The following is a 22820-nucleotide window of genomic DNA, read 5'->3' as shown; positions in this document are numbered from 1 at the left end:
CTCGTCTCCATCCCCAGGGGTGGCTGTAATAGGTGGATTTCCCGTTACAGGACTTGAGAAGAATAGCGACTTTCTTCCTGGTATTTGTGGAGGGCCCCCACAGGTACCGCTGGGGTAGTGGGAAGCCCTTGATTGTCATCTAGTTTCTGAAAAAGCAGACTCTCCCTCTCTCTTTCCCATGTTTATCCAGGACCTTTCTCTTGTGGGCAAGGGCCCCAGCGCCGGGAGCTTCAAAGGTGACCAAGTGAGGTGGACAGGCCCACAGTCCAGAGTGGCCCACCCACGAACAGATGCTCCCTGAGCCTGGTGCTGCGGTCTGAGAGGCCTGGTGGTTTGGGGGCCAAGGGGGTTTGCACAGCGAGGGGGCGGCGAGGTGGCCTCCCTGGGGAAGGGACTGGCCTTCAGAGGTTCAGAGGCCTTGATGTGATTCATGTTTGAAATGTTCCCTGAAAGATATCATTCATTTTTGAAATTGGCTTTGCTTTTTGTTTTTTTAAATGTTGTGTTTTTGAGGTTCCACTTGGATTTTTCTTTAAAATTACTCTATCAGGAGGAGAGCTTTTGCCACTAGGACTCCCCTAGCTTGCTTTCTTTCCTCGTCTCTCAAATCCTGTGTTTTGTGGGGATGATTAATGATTTTTATGGCTCTTCAGGACTGAGCCTCGTGCTTGGTTGTCAGAAGAACCCACGACACTTGCAGACCCGTGTTGGGGTTTGGCTTTGTTCACATGGCGCGGCGACGGTGAATGTGGCTCTTCTGGATCTGGGTGTGTTGTGTGTTGTCGCAACAGTTTCTGAGAGCGGAGCAGATGGAGAATGTTGAAGACAGAACACTTTGGGCCGAGTAGCAAGAGTGTCAAAGAGAGGTGTACATAGCCAATGGCAGGCTGTAGGAGACGCCTCACCGCTCGGATCCTAACTCCTGCTTCGAAGCAGCGGGTGAAGAGGTGCCTCTGCTCATCCGTGATTTTAAATTCAGGGCCGTGGGCCTGGCTGTACACCCGGGCTTGCTGTCGGCTGGCTCAGCAGCCCACAGCCCCAAGGAAGTTCGCGGTGCTCTCACCTCCACCAGCGGGACTCCGAGAGAAGTTGAAATGTCGGTGTTTATTACTTCAGGTTTATGATGTCACCTGTGGCCCTGTCCCGTGGTCATTTCTCACTTAGGATTCCTTTGAATGATTGGGTCCTGGGGGGAGTTCTGACACTATTTTATGAAGATGAGGTTTGCCAAGCCTTCATCCTTTCGCAGGTGGCAGGAAAAGCCACTGGGCGCCTGCTGCAGGCCCGCTGCTCCCTCCCCAGCCCAGTCCTGCCTTCCTGCTCCAGCGCAGGCAGGCCCGCTGTGGCTCTTGTTCCTGGGCCCTCCTGTAGGGACCTCCTGAGCCTCTTCTCCTCCAGATCTGCCATCCAGAAGGAAGGAGATGCCAGCACCAGTTTTAGATCCAAAGTACTGTGAGATCAAGGTGCTCCTTTGGTAGCCTCAGACTGAGTGTGTTCAGGGCCTGGGAAGATTCCTGATGGTGGCGGTTCACTGATGGCTCAGCTCTGACCTTTTGTTCCCTTCTTGTCTCCCTTAGACGTGGTCAGCTAGTCTGCGTGGGAGGGGAGGTAAAGGTCCCAGTCGTTGGGATAAGACACCTTGGAAAATCTGGATGTCCTCAGTTCCCAGGTGTGATGACCCTTGAGTGGGTGATTATTACAAGATAATAATTTCCTTAACTCCATTTCCTTAACTCCAACACTGGTTTCGGCTTTAGAATGCTCTGTCCCCTAAAGAGCCTGAGGGTTCTTAGTTACAGCCATCAGAATCCACGCAAGGTGAAGCAGAGAAGGAATTTGTTGAAGGATCTCTGGGAGGACTTAGAGTCAGACTCTGACGTTATGAAGACGCCAAGGGGGCTGAACAGCTGGGACATTGGGATGCACCTTCCAGTGCCACCCTCAAGAGGTGACCCTGCCATGCAGCTCCCTGTGGAGGGGTGTGCTGGCATTGCTGGATCCGGCAGGTGCGTCTGCCTGGAGGAGCGTAAGCCACACGCCGGCCCCTTAGCTGCCAGAGTCCGACTCACAATTGCTTTATTTTCTCCCTTGGGAAGGTAGCACTCATAGTATAGAAAGATGCCAAGATGTACAGAAGGTGTTAAACAGGTTACGGAGACCACAGGTGGCAGATGTTTGCTGCATCCTTTCTCTGTGGGAGCATCTGAATGGGAGCCTTCTTAGAGTGTCAGCATGCAGACCTCTGACGGGCCTGTGCCGTTCATCGCTGCCACCCTGTAGCTGCACCCGGTCACCTGTTCTCTTTGAGGTAGAGGTTTCTTTCCCTCTTTTTGGTTCTTTCCTGTCCCTTTGCATTCTTGCCAGTCTCTGTCAGGCCTTCCTCTTCACCGCAGCAGCCTGCTGGTGGACCTCCCTTCCTTCCTGTCGTCAGGAGGAGCCTTCCTGGGAGCCCCCTGAGCTGTGCTCTGCCCCACAGCTTTCATTGGGTTGCGACCCTCTCCAGGGCCCCGTGGCCTGAGTCCACCGCGCCCTCCGCCCTCCACGTGGAGCTGTGGGACCTGTGAGAGCTGCTTCATCAGCTCTGTTGGCCCAACCAGGATGTGGGATGGGAGCGGAAGGAAATAGCCCCACTTCGCATCCTTGGACTTTGACTTTGTGAAATGCCAGTTATCCAGGTGGTCCAGGCACCACGGGGGTGCATCTTCAGCCAGCGTGGGAGCTCTGTGTACGGTTGTTTGCCTTGGGATTGTTTTTATGAAGTGCGTGTCATGGGTATCAGACCGTTGGATAATGAAGAGTGGAAGAAAAGTTAGCCCTGAATGAACGGCTTGCTCCCATGGTGAGGCTGCTGATTTTAATTTACGTTAGGAGTGGGAAAGCGATGACCCAGTGTCTTATCAAATAAAAGAAATCTCTAAGTAGCCTTGAAATCAATCCGTTTATTGAAGGAAAATCTCATTCCCAAGAAAAAAATTTTAGCAGCAGGGTTTATCTTGTGTCCTAAGCCAGGAAGGAGTGAAGGAAAAGGGGATGGGAGCCCTTTGCTGTACTCAGTCTGCCAGGACCAGGTATTTATGGACCACGAGGCCGTATTCGGTGGGGTTGGACTGCTCGAGACTGAGAACCAGCTTCTCTCTGCAAGCACGCGCGGTCGCCTGCATTGTATTTCCTCTCACGGTCCCAGCGTGCTTGTTGCCTTGGATACCGGTCTAAGCTTCAGCTGGCCCAACGAGCTGTTTTCTCTTTCTTCAGAATGTAATAAAAATTACACACACACACACACATGCACGCACGCACGAGAGAAATCCTTGACTATTTTAATGAAATCATTTTGATGACTTTCCTCCCTGCTTCTAGAAGTAACTTGTTTATGGTGGAGAATTTGAAAATACACAGAAGGGCCAGGTACAAAGAAAAAAGGAGGAATCATCCACACTTTCCAATCCTCAGAGATCGAAACCACTTGTGACATCTTGTTTTTATTCTGCGTCCTTTACATGTGTGTATTCACACACTTGGAATAGTAATGATGTGGACATGGTTTTGCGCTTTCCTCTTTTCACTCAAGTTATGTTTGGGTGCCTCCCATGCCACTTACAGTCCTTGAAAATACATCCTTTTTTAATAGCTTTATTGAGATATAATTCACATACTACAAAGTTTACCCATTTACCAATGGAGCCCAACAACAGACTTGTGCAACCAGAAAACAAAATTTTTTTTTAAGATTTATTTATTTATTTTTAGAGGGCTGAAGGGCAGAGGGAGAGAAAATCTCAAGCAGGCTCCCTGCTAAGCTTGGAGCCCAATGTGGGGCTCGATCTCAGAACCCTGATACCATGACCTGAGCCGAAACCAAGAGTTGGAAGCTTAACCAACCGAGCCAGCCAGGCGCCCCTGAATATATGTTTTTAAAGGCACTGTAATGTTCTATCATGTGAGAGATAGCATCATTTAGCATATGCCATTGAATTCTGCCCTTCAAGCCTGACCTCTAGGCTTCAATAGCATTTAAGTTTAGCATATTTAGATTTTATGTTGTTGAATTATTTAGAGTTAATTTGTAAGCATCTATATCTTCATGTTCTCCCTTTGTGACAAAGTATTTTTATTTTCACTTTTTAGATAAGGAGACTGGGTAGTTACTTGGATTTTCTTTTTAAACTTTCACCCCATACGGTGTTAATAAGAAAAGGTGAAGAAGTCATTCTTGTCCCTCCCTGAGCTCACTAGTGCGAGAAGGTGGCTTTTTAGAGTAGGATGGGGCAAGTCACCGATAGACCTCTGCACAGATGTCCAGGTTGGCCAAGGTGGCATCAGCGAGACTGCTTGTTTCATGAAGGAATCACTTAAAGATTCAGTATCGAGCTCCTTCAAGAAGGGATTTCTTCAGTTTGTTCAAAGCAGTTATGATCTCTATAATATACCTATTTTGTGTGCAGCTCTTTAATTCAATTTTTAGAGACCTAAATTTCTCAAGGGCCTGTGATGTGGGAAGTAAGTGTGCTCCCAGTGTCCCGGGTGGTTTGGAGGGGATGGGAGAGGTGAGTGAGAAAGGAGCGCTCTGGCACACAGGGTCGGGAAGGGCCGTGAACGCAACCTTCTGGTTTTCCATGTTGAAAAGTTACCTGTTGTCTCCTCCCTTTTCATTAGCCTGCCTTACAGGAGTGGAGGCAGATTTTAAACACAGGGAACTACAGAGAGAATTTAGCCTCGAAAAAGCTGAAACCTAAATTAGGCTTCTGGTGGAAGATAGGGGACGGACTTATAAATTCAAGAACCTCGCTGGCTCCAGTTCCGGCTGAAATGAACAAAGGAATATGCAGATGGGGAATCGCCAGGTTCCTGCGGCGGCTGGTGATGAGGATCTTGTATTGTGTTGCAGGTTTGGGCTGCAGAAATTCCATTTGATGTGCTTTTTGTAAGGTTTACTGTTCACTTCTTTCTAGCAGTCTTTGGGATGGGAGTTAGGAGGTAAACCTTTTTTTTCCCTTTTTCTCAACCTGACACCCTCCCTCCCCCCACCCCCCGCCCCGCGGTGTATCTGCTCTGTTTGCTGTGTGTTCTAGTTTCTGACTTCCTTTATAAATTATGCATTTGTGTAGCTTCGACTCTGCTCAAAGTTTTTGCTTGATGCTCTGAATCTTAACGAGCACTGCTGGGAATTGGGTGGCTTTGCCTCAGACAGGCAGGGGATAGTGGATGTGTGGCAACCCCAGCCTTGCTTCCTGTTTCTTTTCCATTACACCGGCTTGTGAGTCAGGCTCACAGTGTGGGGAGCAGAAAGCAATGATTGGCCACTTTAACACATGTGTAATTTCTTCATCCTGCGTGCAGCTTGGATGTCATCACATGTAAGCTTTGAATTTATTATATTGAGGTTTGATTGTGCCGCTTGATCAACTGTATCTTTTAAAATATATATGGTTTATCGAATCAGTTAAGTGGGAGGAAACAAATAAAGGAATCCCTTGTGATTTTGTTTTGAATTCTTTGAGTGGTGGCAGGCATTAATGTATTTTTAATCATTGAGGTGACATCTGCTTGGGGATATGGGGCTTTCAAGTCCGGGTGGTGATCGGGTCTGCAGGTGCTCATCTGCAGTTTTGAACCCAGCGAGCTCTGAACACTGAAAAGGTTTTCACCTCTCGTCTTGTGGCCAAGTGGATGTGACCTGGTTAATAGTCTTTATCCCACGGAGAGTGGACATTTGTGCATTGCACTGTGGAAATTTTAATGGTTTTGAATATTGAATGTTGTTGCAGACAGACCCCTTTGGGTGTATTCTATGAGATATGAGTTATGTACCATATTATTCTTTTGTAAATCTAAAAAACTTTGAATTTCAAAACAAACCCAGTGCCAGAGGACTATATGATGGGACACTGGTCAGGCTTTTCAGGAGTGCCGGCCCCCGCTGCTCGGCTGTCCCCAGCCTCTCCCACCTCCCATCCATGGTGTGGTTGGGCCCGGCATCGCAGGGCAGCATGCTCCGTGCCTGTAGGGGTGCTTTTGGTACAGCTGGAGAGCCCAGGCCTGGAGCCAGAACTCGAGGATTGGAGAAGTCCTCAGGCCCTCAGAAGTCATCCATACCTGCTTCTCACTTTCAGCGTTAGGGCATTGTTCAGGACCCATTGGAACTAACGATGTGACCAAGGTCATGTTCCCAATGACCACTTAATGTTTTATAGCCTCTCAAGATGATACTCCTTTCAAGTTCAGAATTAACCTCTGGGGATATAACTGTCATCTTCAATTATATTGCACTGAAGAAGAAATGTTTTAAAGTCCAAAATGGTTATTTTATATACTATTAGGCAGTTTTTGGCACATTAAATTTCATAGCCTTTACATTCTCTTAATGCTATAACTGTGTTATTAAAAAACATTAATCTGGAGTTTTTGGAATGAGAAATGAAAATAAAATACCAAAAAGGCACTTTAGGGTATAGCTAAGAATTTTAAGCTTACCACGTTTGGAATCAGGCCAGCACTATTAAAATTTGCAGGGGAACACAAGACACATTGATTGGCTTAAGGATTTCCACTGGTAATATCTTTTGCCCACTGGTGGAATTAAATCGATTAGGCCGAATATGTTTTTCTACTCCATGTGTCAATATATTCTTGAGACCTTTTTGTTTTCTTAAAAAGGCATAACTCAGGAGGTAGGGTCAGGTATGTATTGTATGAGCAAGGATGAATCAGATTATCTCCTGCTGCATCTTCACCGATGGAGTGGAGCGAATTTCACACTGACTGAGGGCCATGCTCTCCTGTTGCTCACCTGTAAAGCGACCGTGGGGAAGTCTAGTCACTAACGAAGCCTGTGCTTGGTGACAGGCATGGGGACATGGGGCCCTTTAGCGTTTCGTGGGACTAAAGGGTGATCGTTGGGCTTCCATTAGTATTTCTGTCTAAGCCCTTGGAGAGCTTCTGACATAATAATTTTGTAATTAAACCAGAAATTATTTGAGAATTGTGTGTTTAAAAACGCTTATATAGAGGTTGAGGGAATGTGATGTGTCTGGGGTGTCGGCTGAGGAGGAAGAGGTGGGTCCGTGACCCGGGCTGGTGGGTGCTGCATGAATGTCCTGACCCCAGGGAGGTTTAGAGGAAAAAGCAGGTGGGGACACGAGCACCCGGTTCAGGGCCCTTTAGGAAAGGATTACAATGGCTGGAGAGCTCAGGTTGCTTGGCCCTCTGCCTGTTAGTGGGTGAGCGTGAGTAATTGGAGGAGGCTCAGAAGTGACCCAGCATGAGGCCTGTCATGAATCCCTGAGACACGAGGGGGAGCGTGGGGGCTCACTGAGCACGTGTTCCCTGAAGAGGGGCTCTCCCCCTTCCCTCCCCAGGTGCGGGGCTGGCGGGGGCTGGGGGAGACTGCCAGGCCCGCTGTGCAGAGGCACCGACCTGGACCCGAGGCCTAGTGACTAGGTTTGGAGTCCCTTAACTTAGCCCCCTGAGTGTTGCTCCCTCAGCTGGGCTTTGCGAAGTCACCTGACAGTTCAGGAGCCTGTTCCCTTCGCAGATTGAGGAGAGAGTAAGACTACGGAGACCTCTTAAGCTTCGGTGGGGCAGACCGTGTTTTTGAAAATGAGACCTGATCCGTAGAGAGACATGGTTTCCTCCGAGCGGGCTTTCCTTCCAGCGGGCCCCGGGGTGACTGAGCCGAGCAGCTTGGAGCTCGCTCCCGGGTGTGGGTGACCGCCTCTCGAGACCTTGCAGCTTCTGAGCATAGGAGAAACCCCTGTTTTAAAGATGTTGTGGGGCAGCTGTTAGTAGGACTGTGGCCATAGGAAGGCCGCAGAGATGTTTCCATGGAACTTCTAGTTTGGAGCAGCTTGTCCTCGAAGGCTGACTTTGCTGTAAGGTAATGGATCAACCGTGTGGTGTTACTGATACTGATCACTTAAATATTGGAAAATGACGAGGAAAAGCAATAACCATTGCTGTTCTCTGAATGATTTTCTGCCCTTTCTCCTGACAATAAAGGGACCATTTGTTCTCTATGGTTCATAACGAGAAGATTCTGGCACGTGCCCATAGGAAGGCACTGTTCTTCTTTTCAGACTGTCTCTGGCGGCAGGCGTACAGCTCCTTTAGAAAGCGATTTATCGTTAATAAATATACATATTTTAAGACTAAATACTCTCCCCTCACACACTTGAAATATTGTTTTGAACACAGGAATCTTTTCTTGATGTGATAAAGATTATATGGGTTTCCCCGCTCTCCAAAAACAGTGCGCTCCTGCGAAACCTTTCCTGAGCTGAAATGGTGTAAAGCAGAGAAACCATTAATTCATGTGGGGAAAAAAGTTTTGAGCACCCCCAGACTCCAAAAATGACCTTTCAGGCTCTTCTGAGACCTTAGGGTCACATCTTGCTAACAGATGCACACAGTAAACAGAGCTAAAGCCCAGATGCTCTCAGACACAGCCCAGAGCCGGGGGTGGGGTGGGGGCTGGACATGAGAGGCTGCGTGCGGCCCCCGGGGCAGGTGGACCGCCTCCACGCCGGCTGGCTGCAGAACCAACTCTGCACGCCTTTCCGCTTCTTGCCTTTTCTCGTTAAAGCAAAAATCCTCTTTGGATTTCAGCTATTGGAAACGGGTACATCAGTTACTTGCACTAGGAGGTCTTTTCTTCACGGTGAAGCATGCTAACATGAGCTTCGGGAAGGTGGGTGATACGTGTGTCTCCTGTCACTGCCCGTGTTCTCCATGAGGAAACACTCATGATGGCTCATTAAAATGCGAAGATCGCCACTGCCGTGTTCTGTAGGCATTAGTGATACTATTTTGGAAGTTGTGGGCAGGGCCTAGACCTGAAACAGGAAGAGAGGAACGAGCCGCTGGAAAGGACGAGACCGACTCATTATTTGTCGCGGTATCTTTGTCAACTTACAGGTCCTGTGGAGGATCTCCAAGAAGCAATTATATTTGATGAGGCATTTAATAAAGTGACTAGCAGAGGTGTAAGCGGCTATCCTAAGAAACCACAAAGGGGAGAAAACATGTGTAGAAGCACACTTCCCCAAATAACGTGACGTGTCTAGGAATAATTCTAAAAGAAACGTGCAGGACTTCTTGGTGAATAAAACTAAGAAAACAGTACTGACAAAAATTAAAAGAAGATTTGAAAAAAATGGAGAAACGTTGTGTTCCTGTATAGAAAAATCGAATATTAGGAGGTTGTCACTTTTTGCCAAAATTAATTTATATGTTTAATACGATTTTTTTGGTATTTTTGAATCAATTTTTATTCATTTAACATTATAAGAATTTAAGTGTCATTCTTTTTTTTTTTTTTTTTTTTGAAGATTTTATTTATTTGTTTGGCAGAGAGATAGCGAGAGCAGGAACACAAGCAAGGGGGAGTGGGAGAGGGAGAAGGAGGCTTCCCGCGGAGCAGGGAGCCCGATGCGGGGCTCGATCCCAGGACCCTGGGATCATGACCTGAGCCGAAGGCAGACGCTTAACGACTGAGCCACCCAGGCGCCCCTAAGTGTCATTCTGTTAAGAGAATATACTGGCGTGCTTAAACATTCCCCTAACCACTTAAAATTTAGGTTATTTCTACTTGTTCTTCATGATAAGAAATGCTGTGAAGAAAATTTTTACACATTCAGACTTCCGCTCTATTATATTTTTTGGTATTTTTCTCTGACAAATTCTCATATGTGGACTTCTTGGATCAAAGAAGACAATTTAAAATACTCAATGTTATCAGTATGCAGTTTAATGCAGCTTTAGTCAAAGTCTCTGTGGGATTAAAAATTTGAATAACTGGGGCGCCTGGGTGGCTCAGATGGTTAAGCGTCTGCCTTCGGCTCGGGTCATGATCCCAGGGTCCTGGGATCGAGCCCCGCATCCGGCTCCCTGCTCAGCAGAGAGCCCGCTTCTCCCTCTGCCTCTGCCTGCCGCTCTGCCTACTTACGCTCTCTCTCGATCTGTTAAATAAATAAATAAATAAAAATCTTTTAAAAAACAAAATTGAATAAGTGATTAATTTGGGAAGAAAAGAGATGAATATAAATATAGCTAAGTAAAAGTTTAAAGAAGATTGTGAGAAAGGAAACCTTCCCTCCCAAGCATTGTGAAATGTTGTAAAGAGAAGTTACTTAGATCAGTGTGGTACCAGTTAGCCTGAAGTAGAATTTGATCTGTCTGGAAATTTATATATGCTATAGGAGTCCTACAAACCTGTGAGTTTAGGGATTATTTAACAGGGAGAATTGGTGTGATTGGCTAGTGTTTTGAGACAGAAATTATTCCTCATGTTGTGTCATATACCACAGCAACATCCAGATGGCTTGAAAGGTTAAACCTAAAACACATTGAAACACCAGAAGAAATCCACGTGGGCCCTCACTGAGCAGGGAGGTCCTGAGCCCCGGGCATGTGCTGGGTGTTGGCGTCCACGTGGGTCAGCTCTGATCTTGGGAGCCTAGAGGTCAGAGAGCTCTGCCAGCAGGAGAGCATGGTGACTGGTGGTGCTGCCCCCACTGGGGTTTGGGGACAAGCCTCCCTGAGAAATGGCTGTCTGCACGGAGACTGCAAGGGAGAGTCCGGGTTGGTGGAGTGGGAGGGGGCGGCCTTCCAGGCAGAGGGAGCTGTGGCTGGGAGGCCCCAAGGTCATGCCAAGTGGGTGGAGGACGTGCAGCCCCCGAGGGTGGGGCCGTGACAGGTGGGTGACGTGCTTAGCAAGAATTGGGCTTTCAAGATTTTGATGCGTGTGGAGCAGTTCAGATGTCGATCTTGAAGGTTTGGGATGGACAGAGCAGGGCAGTGAGCAGATGCGTGGGAAGGTATGCTTCGGCTGCAGCGTGGAGCCTGCCCTGGGGACGGGGAGGGGGGTGCAGGGGAGCAGCTGTAGCCCGGAGCCGGCTTGGACTTGGCTGTGGCTGGGAGCAGGGGTAGTGAAGGGGACAGGCGCAGGAGGCAGTTAGGAGGCTGGATGAAACAGGCAGGGCGAGGAGTCAAGGGTGGTCTCTGATAACTCAGCTCAGAGCCCTCTCACCTGTTTGAAGTGATACCCCCACCACCCTCTGCTGGGATTTTGGTTCCTTTGATTTACGGATACATCCTCACCACCTAAAAATAGTGATTGGCACCTAGCAGGTGCTCGGTAAACGTTTGAAGGCTGAGCTCCAGCTTTCTGGCTTGAGCAGCTGGGTAGGGAGGGCTGACGTTCTGCATACTGGGCTGCTGGAGAAGGAACAGGTGTTCAGGAAGCTGCATCAGGTGATAGAACCAAGGCTTTGTATGTCCAGAGGCGGGAAATGAATCAGACGTCAAACGCCAGGCTAGGGGAATATTCGCAACAAATAATGTGGATGCGGTCTTTCATATGTAAAGAGTACAAGAAGTCAATTGGAGATAGTCACTGATGCCAGTGTAGTAGTATAAATGTGAGTAGGAAATCCACAAAACATAAAAGCCACAAATAGTGAATACACATTTGAAGAAATACTCAGTGTCACTAATACTGAAGGAATGCTAACTGAATCAGTATGACAGTTTTTCTCTCACCAAATCATTAATGAGTTTAAATAATGAGAATAGTATAACCTGGTCAGAGTGTAAGCTTGTGCAGTTTTTGCAAAGGATTTTGGCACAATGTAGCCAGTGCCTTTGTGTTTTTTAGTCAAGTAATTCTGTTTCTGAACGTATCATAAGGAAGCCTGTGGAGGCCTCTCCCGCTGCGGACCTCTTCCTGTCTGTCGGCGTTACTCCGAAACCCCTCCAGGAAGGAAGTTACTGGTGCAGGACCTCGGGGGTGGCACAGGACAGCTGGAGAAGCCGGTGGTGGGGACAGGGCTTCATAGGTTCTGGGGGTATCTCTGAGCCTGGAATAGTGTGTCAGTGGGATGCATACTGAAGTACTTGTTGTTTCTGTTGTTTCCAGATGAAGACGGTTAGTGTTGCCTTAGTTTTATGCCTGAATGTCGGCGTGGACCCTCCAGATGTGGTGAAGACCACCCCCTGTGCACGTTTGGAGTGCTGGATCGGTAAGTGCCGCCCCTCCCTCCTTCATGGCCTGTGGCGAGGGTCCCTGTAGGGGCTCTGGGTCCTCTGGGGGCTGCCAGTGGTTTGCATGAATCTGAGAGTTTCATTTCTTTTTGGACTTAGAACCTTTCAGGTATGATTTGTCCTGCACAGAGTGTTTCAAGGAAAATTAATAAGTAATGATTACTGGATTACAGCGTTTTCTCCTTTAAATTTGCACGTAATAGTAGCTATGTACACTTTTTAAAAAATGGAGTGGCAGTTTCCTGTGTGCACCACAGGTCCTGGTTCTTCCTGAGAAAGGCCTGCCCAGCGCTTCTCGGCCTGGTGTCTCGGGAGGGATGAGCATTAGGCTGTCACCATTCAGCATGATGGTTCTTTGCTGAAAGTTTTTTCGTCAAGAATCAATGCTGAATCTTACAAAATGCTTTCTCAACATCTGTGACATAATCACCTGGCCTTTCCTTTTTAGTTTGTTGATATGGTGAGTTACACTGATTGAATTTTTGTTGTTAAGCCAAGCTTGAATGCCTGGAATAAACCCCACTTGTGTTATCTTTTTTATATTTTGCTGGATTCGATGGCTAATATTTTGCTAAGGAATTTTTCAGCTGTATTTATGAGTGATATTGGTTTGTGGTTTTCTTTTCTTGCAACGTATTTGTTGGGTTTTGGTAGCAAGATAATGCTGCCCTCATTTAAATGCATTGAGAAATAGTCCCATAGTTTGTTTCATGGAAGAGTTAGTAGTGAATAGGGTATTATTTTGTCTCTAAACTTTGGTATAATTTAACAGTGAAGTGTGGGTTTTTCTTTGTTTCTGTTGTGGATTGTTTAGCTTTATCTTTTTGATAAGATTGGGGGCAAGAGCACCCTCCCCCCTCCAGCCTCCTCCCTCCCCTTTCCAGCTTTCACCATCTCTCAGCAAAAGCAGAAATTCCCTTCATCTACTTTAAATAACAAAAACTGCAAATGACATATTGCCTCTGCTATTTGAAGGCCAACTTTGTGTGGCTTGGATTTTAGGAAAGACCTCTGTTGGAGCCTCTTTTTGCTAACTGAAGGAACCCCCAGAGGGTTTTTGTTGGCAGGAAGCAATGATTGGCTTACCAGGGGTGGCAGAGGAATGCTCTACTTTTGGATGGGGTGGGGGGCGGAAGCCTATATTCCAGTCTGAATTGGAAACAGTGTTGTTTTTCCCACTTTGCTTGCCTGTCTCACTGTCTCCGGGGTCTTAGGGTGACCGTCTCTGTCTCACAGCCTCCCCGCATGCAGCCCAGGCCTCTTGTCCCCTGCGCCCAGTGACAGAGTAGCTGCTCGCGTGGCTGATTTCCCTAGAGGCCTTCTTGGCTTTCTGCCACGTCCTGGCGTCTTTGCCGGTGAAATTGACTTCTTATTAGCCACCACTGTTTCCACTTCATTTACCCCTTGTCAAAGCTGGATTTTACCAATTGTGTTCTCTTTTCTCCCTCTTTAAGTACTCTTATATTAGGTTTTTATTTTTTTTTATTTTAAAGATTTTATTTATTTATGTGACAGAGACAGAGACAGCGAGAGCAGGAACACAAGCAGGGGGAGTGGGAGAGGGAGAAGCAGGCTTCCTGCCGAGCCGGGAGCCCGATGTGGGACTCGATCCCAGGACCCTGGGATCATGACCTGAGCCGAAGGCAGTCGCTTAACCAACTGAGCCACCCAGGCGCCCCTTATATTAGGTTTTTAGAACAGCGTTTCTCAACCTGGATCCTAGGGTGTGCTCCCGGGCATGCGTGAACCCTCTGGGATCGTGTGGGTGGTGGTGTCTGAGTATGGAATTGCACCTTCCAGGTGAGAACCCATGGCTTCTATTAGATTCTCTGGGCATTCTCTCCTCCCTACCAACAAAAGAGCCCTCCCTCGTACCTCACACAGTCTCTTTGATGGGTGTTCATGGGACAGTGTCAGTGAAAATGAAAGGAATTCCTTAACTTGCCATGAAAAATCCAGGAAATGAATAGATTTTTTTATACCATGTTTTTAAAATTTCTCTGCCTTTAGGAATGTAATCTACTCTGTACTAATTTCAGTGGATTTTGAGTTAAAAAGGGCATATACCTTTTCTAAGTTAAAAAATTTGTATTTGGCCTTTATTTCAAAAGTGAGTAGGGCTGGCCCTTCTGATGGTGATTTTAACAGTATGGAATAAGAGAAAGAAGAATCCTGGAGATTTGATTCGGCAAATTTGCAGTGGTATCTAGCAGTGCATATTTTAATTTTTATTTTGGAAAAAAAAAATCCCAAACTCGCAAGCACAGAGCTAAGGAGCTTTTTTCCTGCTTCAGAGGAGAGTAAGCTCTTGCAATGCTGCTCCACCTGCTGTGAGTTATTGTGATCCCCACAAGCGTAATCCCAGCGTGGCCATCACTGCCAGGGGTGACCGTGGGCGCATTCAGGTGCGCCACCTGTCCCAGGATGCTGTTTGTGGCACAGGGACCTGGCTCAGCATCGTGTGTTGCCCTGGATTTAGTCCCATCCAAATGGGACCAGGTCCTCAGTCTTTCCTTGACCCTCATGACCCCGACACCCAGAGGATCACCGGCTGGGTTTAGTAGAACACCCCGCTGTTTCCTCAGGATTAACAGGAGTGTCACAGAAGAGATCTGCCTTCCCCCCACGGCAGGTGGCAGGTGGCAGGTGGCAGGTGGCACACGAGTAGACGTATCCTGCTCCTGGTTATGCAGCTAACTTGCTTACCACTTGATGAAGCGGGTGCTGCCGGAACTCTCGCTCTGAAGGCCCCCGTCCCCTTTGTAAGTAATGACGAGTTTGGGGAAGAGGTATGTAGCTCTGCGGATATTCCTCGTCAGACTTTGAGTGTATTCGGTGTGAACTCACGGTTTCCTTTCTTGTTCAGTGGGTTACAGTCCCGTGCCACCGTTGCTTATCACGATGCTCCCGGTTACCGGGCGACCCCGTTCCCACCGGCTTCTGTGGCCCTTGTTCTTTGAGTAGTCCTTACTTCAGCTTGTGCTTTCTGCCCCGTCCCGGCATGGAGCACACCTCGCAGCAGCCCAGTTCCCATCAGCGGCATCCAGATTTAGAAACTGGGATCTGGGTGCCGGTGTTCTCATGGGAACCAGTGTCTCGTTGCTCGCTCTCTCCTTGACGCGCGCATGTGCGCACATGTGTCTCTGCACAGACACGTTCACCACTGTGTAGGTACAGGTTAAGAACCGTCTCCTTTCAAACCCAACAGGACTTTTCCATATTTGTAACTCCCTCCTCTGACAGCCTTGATATGGTGACTTGGTATCCTTTATGCTGTGGGAGGCAGCTTCTCATCCCTGCTGTCTGCACCCTGCTCAGACTCCTTTATGCTGCCACTTCCCCCACAGGTGTCTGTCCTCCTCCTGCCAGGTCCCCAACCCCTCCACGGAGATGCCTCTTCCCTTCTCGTGGACGGGCCCCACCCCCCTGACGGGACTGGCTCCCTGGGAGACGCGCCTCATCCCTGAGGGGCTGCCCCCCCCTCCCCCCCCCCCCAGTGCTCTAGGCTTGCTGGGGAAGAGGTGTAGCATTTTCAACAGTGCTGTAGGTTTCCGGCATGATGATAGTGGCCGCCAGGACTGAGAGTTGGGGCCCAGCCGTGGAGACGGTGGGGTTACATTTTGCGGAAGGCCAGTGCTTCTGGGTGTTGGGAGCAGAGCAGCTCTGAGCTTCCAGGGGACAGCTAGAAAGGCCGAGCTGGTCGGAGAAGGGGGTTGGGGAGGTCACTGGCCCAGAACAAGCAGTGACCAGAGGAAGAGGAGCAGAGCCAGGGCCCTGAGTGTGTGGGGATGGGTGGTGCTGGATGAGGGGTTTCAGGTGGTGAATGCCGTGGAGCGGCTTGGCTGGCGGGGCAAGGACACCCAGGCCCGAGGATGGGTTGGTTCTGCCGTTTTCAGGATGTGAATGTTTGAGTGTGTCATGGCTGGGGAAGGAGTCGCAGGGAAGACCCCCCCAGTGTAGCCGTAGCTTAAAGGGCGCTCCTGTTGAGAAGGCAGCCATCCCCACATTAGGTTCCCTCTCTGGCTTTGCGTTCCATCACCAGAAACCCGAAGGTTTTGCATTCATCAAGACCCTAGTCTTATTCCTCTCAGCTGTTCACTTCAGCAAGTCCCTTCGTGATTTGGGGCCTTAGTTTCCTCATCTGTACGACGGAGCGGTGATGGCACCTACCTCTTGGCTGGGAAGAGGCTTCACTGGGAGGGTGAACATGGCTCAGTGCAAGAGCGCCTGCAGCCAACCCCAGGCCCCTCCCCTGCCTGACACCCCACCCGCCGCAGTGCTGAGTGGGAACCGGAGGTGCTTCCTACGTCTGCTTGTCTTCTGCCCCTGTGCGCTCACTCAGGAGCGAGGGAATGGGCCTGCGTCATGCACCAGTCATAACGTGAGCCAGCCTAGCGGGACAGCTGCTGTGTCGGCCGGCGGTCTCTAGCAGATGTCTGAGAGTAGAGTGCTAGATGTTTCTCATCTTAAGTAGACACTACCTATGTCAGGTGATGGCTGAGAGTCTCCTGTGCTTTACCTTAGGCCTGTGAGTGCGGGGGTCTCTGTGCCAGGGGTGGGGTGGATTGCAGGTTGATGGCTTTTTGGCTGCAGACAGACACATATCAAACCAACAGACGGTCCGTGCTAGTTGAAACTGCTCTGACCTCAGGGACGAGGGGTGTGGGTAGCTTGACAGATGGGCGGACTCTTGCTTTTCAGTCCATTTGGTGTCCCTGGGCATACACTGCCAGCACAACAGGAGACTCCGAGAATGGACCTGTCTGTGGTTGGGAAGTGGCCCTCTAGGTTTTCGGATGGTGACAGGAATTGTTGCCCGAATAAAGGAGGAGAAGGTTCACCGTGCCGCTCACAAGTACATGGGCTCACGAGCATGGACGTTGAGAGCTCCCACACGGCTGGCTGTCAACGCCTCTTTCCCCACCCTGCCCCTCCACTCCGCCAGATAATAAGATGCTGTTTTATTTCATGGAAGTGACACTCAGCTCTTCTCAGAGAAGCAGGGGAGAGGCTGTTTTGCTTTATGGCCCAACATTAAATGCTACAACGTAATACTAAAAACAACCACACTGAAGAACAGTGAGTGCCCATACCTCTTGGAGGAATATCTGTGTTTGAAAGCAGGGTATAGATGAGCTGAATGCTGAACAGGAGGAGGTCTCATTTAGCTGAGAGATTTTTTTTATGTGCTCATTAATGGTGGCCGTGTATCATCAGAGGTGAGAAGGCTGGAGGTTTGCCAGGTGCTGGGAAATTCTGGAATCCTAAGGAAATATTTGGGAGGCACCTAGCTGTGTTTTCCTCTTACTGCTCAGCGGAAAGCTTTTTCTCCCCCCCCCCCCATGTGGGCACTGGGGGATGCAGCACAGATGAGCTACGGAGTGATTGTTTTTGCACGTCCTTGAGTTGACAGGGCCCTGCCACAGGCCTCGTCCTTCAATTGTTACAGCAAACTCGGGGTTGACCGGTCAGTCAGGTTGGTCCACAGATGGTTGTGAGGGGGAAACTTCCGTGTAAGCACAGAATAAAGGAGAGTGCTGCTCCCTGTTTGCAAGGAGCCTGACTGTGATAGGGCCGGGACGTGAGGCTGGCGCCAGTGACGTGGGTCCACCCTGAGCAGCCCGGGAGCTCAGAAAATGCTGTGGGTGGACGACTCACGACAGGCCGTGTGGAGAGAAGGGGCTTTGCAGGGGAGGCAAGAGCCAAGACCCGGAGGAGGAGAAGGGGCCCAGCTTTGGGGACTGAGCCCTTGGAGCACAGGCTGGGCCCCCTGGGCATCGGGTGTCGGGGGCACCCACTGCCGTGAGCCTGGTGCACCATGGGCCTGCAGCTGAGACCCTGTTTTCTCAGTCTGGTCATGCTGGCCTCTCCTAGTAATATCCCTGTGTCCCCTGAAGGAGGCGGAGGTGTGTGTAACTGCTCGGAGACTCCCCCACCCCTGTACGCAGAGTGCCTTGTGTGAGCAGCGGGGTCTGCACTTTACAACGTGGCATCCCAGCCATCCCCACAGCTCTGTGGAAGATCCTCCCAGCTCCTGGTGCTTGTGTGGCAGGAGACAACACAGGAATACCATCTATTTCGTGGCTTTGCGGCGGGCGGGGCGGGGGGGCCGGTAAGGCTGAATGGTTAGGACCGGGCTGCAGTGTAGACAAGGCCCCTGTAGGATGAAGGCTCCTGTCCTGGGACCCACAGGCACTGGGAGGGCCAGGTCCGGCCATGAGCCAGAGCCTCACTGCCAGAGGTTCCCCGCTCTGCCCTCACCTCAATGGGATGAAGTACCTCCCACTCTGTACGCTTCTAACGGTAAAATACATGTGGGTATTATGGCTGATGTAACAGAGCCATTAAAAACCACTTCTGATTTCAAAGTGGCCCTTTGCCATGATTATTTTCTCAATCAAAATTAGCTGCTCAAGGTTACACAACTAATTAGTGGCAGAGTCCTTGAACGCCGTACAGAGAAATTTTTACTTGATCCAGTAGGCAGTGCTCAGTCAGTAAGTCAATTAACAGATACTTATGAAATGTCCACATAAATACAAGCTACAAAGAAGTACAGACGTTCTTTGAGCAGTGAGCTCTGCGTGTTTTTTAATTTTTATTTTTTAAAAAAGATTTTATTTGAGAGAGAGAAAGAGCACGAGCTGGGGGAAGGGCAGAGGCAGAGAGACAAACAGAATCCCGGAGGAGCAGGGAGCCCGGTGCGGTGCGGGGCTCCATCCCAGGGTCCTGAGATCATGACCTGAGCCAAAGTCAGACGCTTCGCCGACTGAGCCACCCAGGAGCCCTTTGTTCTGAAGGATAGCATATGTACGGAAAGGTGTGCGAATCCCATTGTGGAGTTTGACAACTTTTCCCAGACTGACCCATTACAGATCAAGAAACAGCCTCAGCAGCGGCCCCCAAGTCCAGTCCTGTCTCTCGTCACCTCCCAGCCAGCCCTGCCCCGGTCTGCAGCCTGACAGTGTAGTCTTGCTTATTTTCATGTTATCCAAGTGGTAGCATACTGTAGGCTTTTCCGGGGAGGAACGACATCTCAGAAGAATTGTTTTCAAAGGGTTCACCTGTGCTCATCTTCGGGCGGGTGGAGAGGACACCAGGTCAGCAGAGCCCTGCTCCCTGGGCTTCTGCCCTTCTCACACTCGTCCAGAACGTAGCCAGGAGGAGGGAGAGTCTCCTCGGTGCCAGCACCAGCTGCCGCGGTAGGGGCCAGCATGTTAGTAGTTGATGGTAGTGCATAGGCTCTTCTAGGAAGAGTGGAGAGAACAGGGAGGTTTTTCAGGTTAGCTGACTGCCAGCACCATCACCAGCCTCTGTGACCTTGACCGGGTCATCTGAGCACTTGGAACTTCAGCTTCTCTCCTGTGCCATGGGCAGGCCGGCTGCAGTTCCTGTCAGCGTGAAGTTCTGTGCACTATGAGATACAGGGGGCTTATGCTGAAAAGCTTGCAGGAAGATTGAAGCAAAGCTAAAATTTTATACAAATGCCATTTACTGTCTCCTCTTCCTTCCACCCACCTGCCCACCCACTTCATTCATTGTAGAAATCCATGAGGGCTTTAGAAGAGAAATGTCTTAAGACAGCACTACCGTCTCAGACCTACGTTTGGTCCACCTGACCCTCATCAGAGGGATCAGACCGTCAGCACCGCCCACCAGGAGCTTGGCTTAGTTGATTTCACTACTTAGTTTATTGTAGTGAGCGTGGTAGTAAGTGCACCCTTTCCCTTGTCCTGGTTCTTTCCCCTCTTCCTGCTCCCTCTCCTCTCTCCCTGCCCCACTCTCTGTCATACCCTTGGAGAAAACCATGCAATTAATTCGCCACAGGGGTTCCCAGTAGATAGGATATGACAGCGCCACTCGGTTGATCCCAGCCTGATGAGTGTCTGGTGGCTGCCCCTGCTCCTTCTCTGGGAAGGCAGGGATTTTGATTCAGATCAGGGAAGGAAGAGGGGTGCTGCTATTGGGCGGCCGTGACGAGTGAGGGGCCGCTGGACTGGCGGCAGGGTGCTCAGGGACACGTGGTAGGGGCCCTCCAGCTCTGGCAGGTACTCGGCATGCCCTCTCTGGGGACGTGGGAGAGGATGGTGTGGGTCTGGAGGGTCTGGGCTTTCCAAGGGGAGAAGTCCAAGGAGGGGGGCTGGCTTTGGTCCTTCCCCCCAACTTGGGGACTGGTGGCACTCCCTCCCTCCCTGTGTCATGGTTCTTCCGAGGGCACACCTAGGAGCTGCTACTGATCAGTGTGGTTCCTGGACAGGCCTTTTATCTTTTTACAGAGGAAACCCTTTCTGTTCTCTTAAGTGTAGATTCCGGCCACAGGCACTGACCACGTGGGTACCACACACAAGTGTGGACAAAGGCACACCAGCGCTTGCATTTGCTCTCTCAGGCTCATGCACAAGATATGGCTGGTGGAATGGTTTCTGTTTGTTGATGCTATTTCCTGCTTCCCTTTGCTTTGTTTATGCTCTTCGGTGGCCCTGAATTTTTACTTTTCAGATTCCGATTTATTCGTGTCCCTTGCCAGTCTTATGATCTAGATTACAGCAGAGTTGATTGAGGTCATTATAATTCTTTTGAGACCTTAGCACTGGGTTCCTACCAGAACAAAGAGAGATGAAGATGAACATCTAATTTCTTTAATTATGTATGGATTGAAACAAATTTACCATACTTCTTCCAGATAAGTTAATTACAGCCCAATTTTCATTAGGTTTCCCTCAGCGAGAGGTGCTCCTTAGCTGACTGGGCTCTCCTGAAGCTATTGAATTGGACCCTCCAGGGTAGGGCCTGGCGTCTGTATCATGAAAAGTCCTCCATGACTTTGATGCACTGGTGGTAAATGTCCCTTCCAAGTCTAAAATCCTGTTACTTAATTTTATAATTCTTTTTTAAAAAATCAAAGTAATATGTGCATATAGCTCTAAAATCCCACAATACTGAAGAGTATAATAAGAGAAAGCTGTTTCTTTTCTCTGCCCGTCCCAGAGAGGGTGGTCCGATTGGTTCCTTTCTCGTCCATCTATGTAATTTTTCCCCTAGTTACACATTTGCCAGTTACTTTTATTTGCTAAATTTTTTGTGAACTTATGAGTTCAGTTTTTTACCTATATTCCAGTAGATCTGTCAAGTGCTATCAGTAATTATTCCAGTGCTCAAATATCTATTCGTTTTTAAAAAAATACCCCTCTAGCTCCTGTTGGACTGGCTTCGTCTCTGGATCTAGTTCATGGACGTCTTGTGGTTTCTCTATCTCTTTCCTTTTCTGGGTCCTTCATTGGCTTCTTTTGTCCTTTTTTCTCAAGAAGAGGAACACGGGACAGATTTTTTGAGTGTTTGCATGTCTGAAAAGTCCTCTGTTTTACCCTCAGACTTGAATATCAGGTTGTTGTTATTTTTGTAGAAGATTTGAAGGCACAGCTCTATTCTGTCCAGCTTTCAATATTGTTGGGAAATCCAGAGACTGTCTCATTCCTGATCCTTTGTGAACTGATTTTTCTCTAAGGACTATTTTTTTTTGGTCTGTTGTTTTTAGCAATTTGATTATTATGTGTCTGGATATAGGTTTTTCTTGGGTTAATCCTATTTGTGGTTCACTGACCTTCTTGAATCTATAAGTTTATGTCTCTTGCCAAATTTGGGAAGTTGTCAAGCATTATATCTTCAACTGCACTTACTTTCCTCATTGTGAGACTCCGATGACGTGAACGTTACTGTCCCCTGGCCCCTTGAGGCTCTCTTCTTGGGAGCCATTCCACCGCTACAGAGAGGGGTTGCACATTCTCGCCACAGTGGGATTGGCCCGGGGGTGTCCGGGGAGTGGGGGGAGATGAGGGGAGATTAGCTGATACCCTCACCTGTGTGGGAGGCAGTATTTGAGAGGGATGCTTTGGGGAAGTTGGGGCAGAATTAGCGTTAGCACGTGGAAAACAAGGGCGGTGAAGAGAGTTGGGGGAAGATGCTGTTTTGGTGCCCTGGCCCAGCACTGACGCACAGTCTTACAGGTGGGTGTCAGCCTTTGGACGCACATCTGTAAGATCGCGTGATGAGGGGGGCGCCGAGTGGCGGGTCCTGGTTGCAGGGAGGAAGGGCTTCACGCGGTGGATGAGTCCTGAGCCGAACTAGCTGCTCTTTTCATGGCACATCCTTTTGGGCATTTGGCAGGCATTTTCTGGAAAATGAACAAAGCGAGCTGGCACTTTAAGGAAAACAACCGGAAGTGTTTGTTGCCGGTGATGAAATTTGGAGATATTGAAGAACAAGATACAGAAGATCTACGTAGCTTAGTGAACCAGTATTTTACAGATGACCAGTGATGATGACAGAGTCATCCGTGGGTAGAGAATCTACTCAAAGTGCACGATAGGCCAGTAGATTTTAATGCCATGGAGTATGGGTTTATTGCTATGGTTTCAGACTCCACATTGCAGATAGTCTTAAAGAAGCTACCACGTGTCAAGTTTTGGTGTAGCATCAAAGATAGTATGACTATCTCAAAAGGCTATTTAAAGTGGCCTCCCCTTTCCTGTGATGTCTGTGTGTGAGGTGCGACTTTCCTCCTGTGTGTCGACCAGAACCGCATTTTGTAACAGATGAATGCAGACGCAGATGTGTTAAACCAGGTATTAAAGAAATTTGCAAAAAAGGTGGAACAGTACTATTCTCATTAATTTTTTTGTAGAAGTCATTTTTCATAATAGGTATTTTTGTTCAGGTGTCGTGGGTTAATACTTTTAAATGAATGATTAAAGAAATATTTTTAAAATTTCTCATCTTGAGTTTGA

General features: G+C 48.9%; 1 protein-coding gene across 6 annotated transcripts in view; it reads left to right on the top strand.

The window, feature by feature from the left end:
• Nucleotides 1-22820, top strand: part of RPTOR (regulatory associated protein of MTOR complex 1) — a 378655-nt gene that overhangs the window by 58652 nt on the left and 297183 nt on the right. For all 6 annotated transcript variants that reach the window (XR_014140335.1, XM_081804304.1, XM_081804305.1 and 3 more), the window contains exon 2: nt 11912-12014. Coding sequence is in view for 5 of the 6 variants with exons in the window: in XM_081804304.1 (XP_081660430.1) it covers nt 11912-12014 (103 nt within the window). In the remaining variant the exon portion in view is untranslated. The remainder of the gene's footprint in view (nt 1-11911; nt 12015-22820) is intronic.

The sequence above is a fragment of the Leptonychotes weddellii genome, chromosome 15, assembly GCF_054177405.1.
Source record: "Leptonychotes weddellii isolate Sample4059 chromosome 15, ASM5417740v2, whole genome shotgun sequence".
Classification (NCBI taxonomy): domain Eukaryota; kingdom Metazoa; phylum Chordata; class Mammalia; order Carnivora; family Phocidae; genus Leptonychotes; species Leptonychotes weddellii.
The sequence above is the reverse complement of the archived record's forward strand: the minus strand, read 5'-3'. Positions and strand labels throughout refer to the sequence as shown.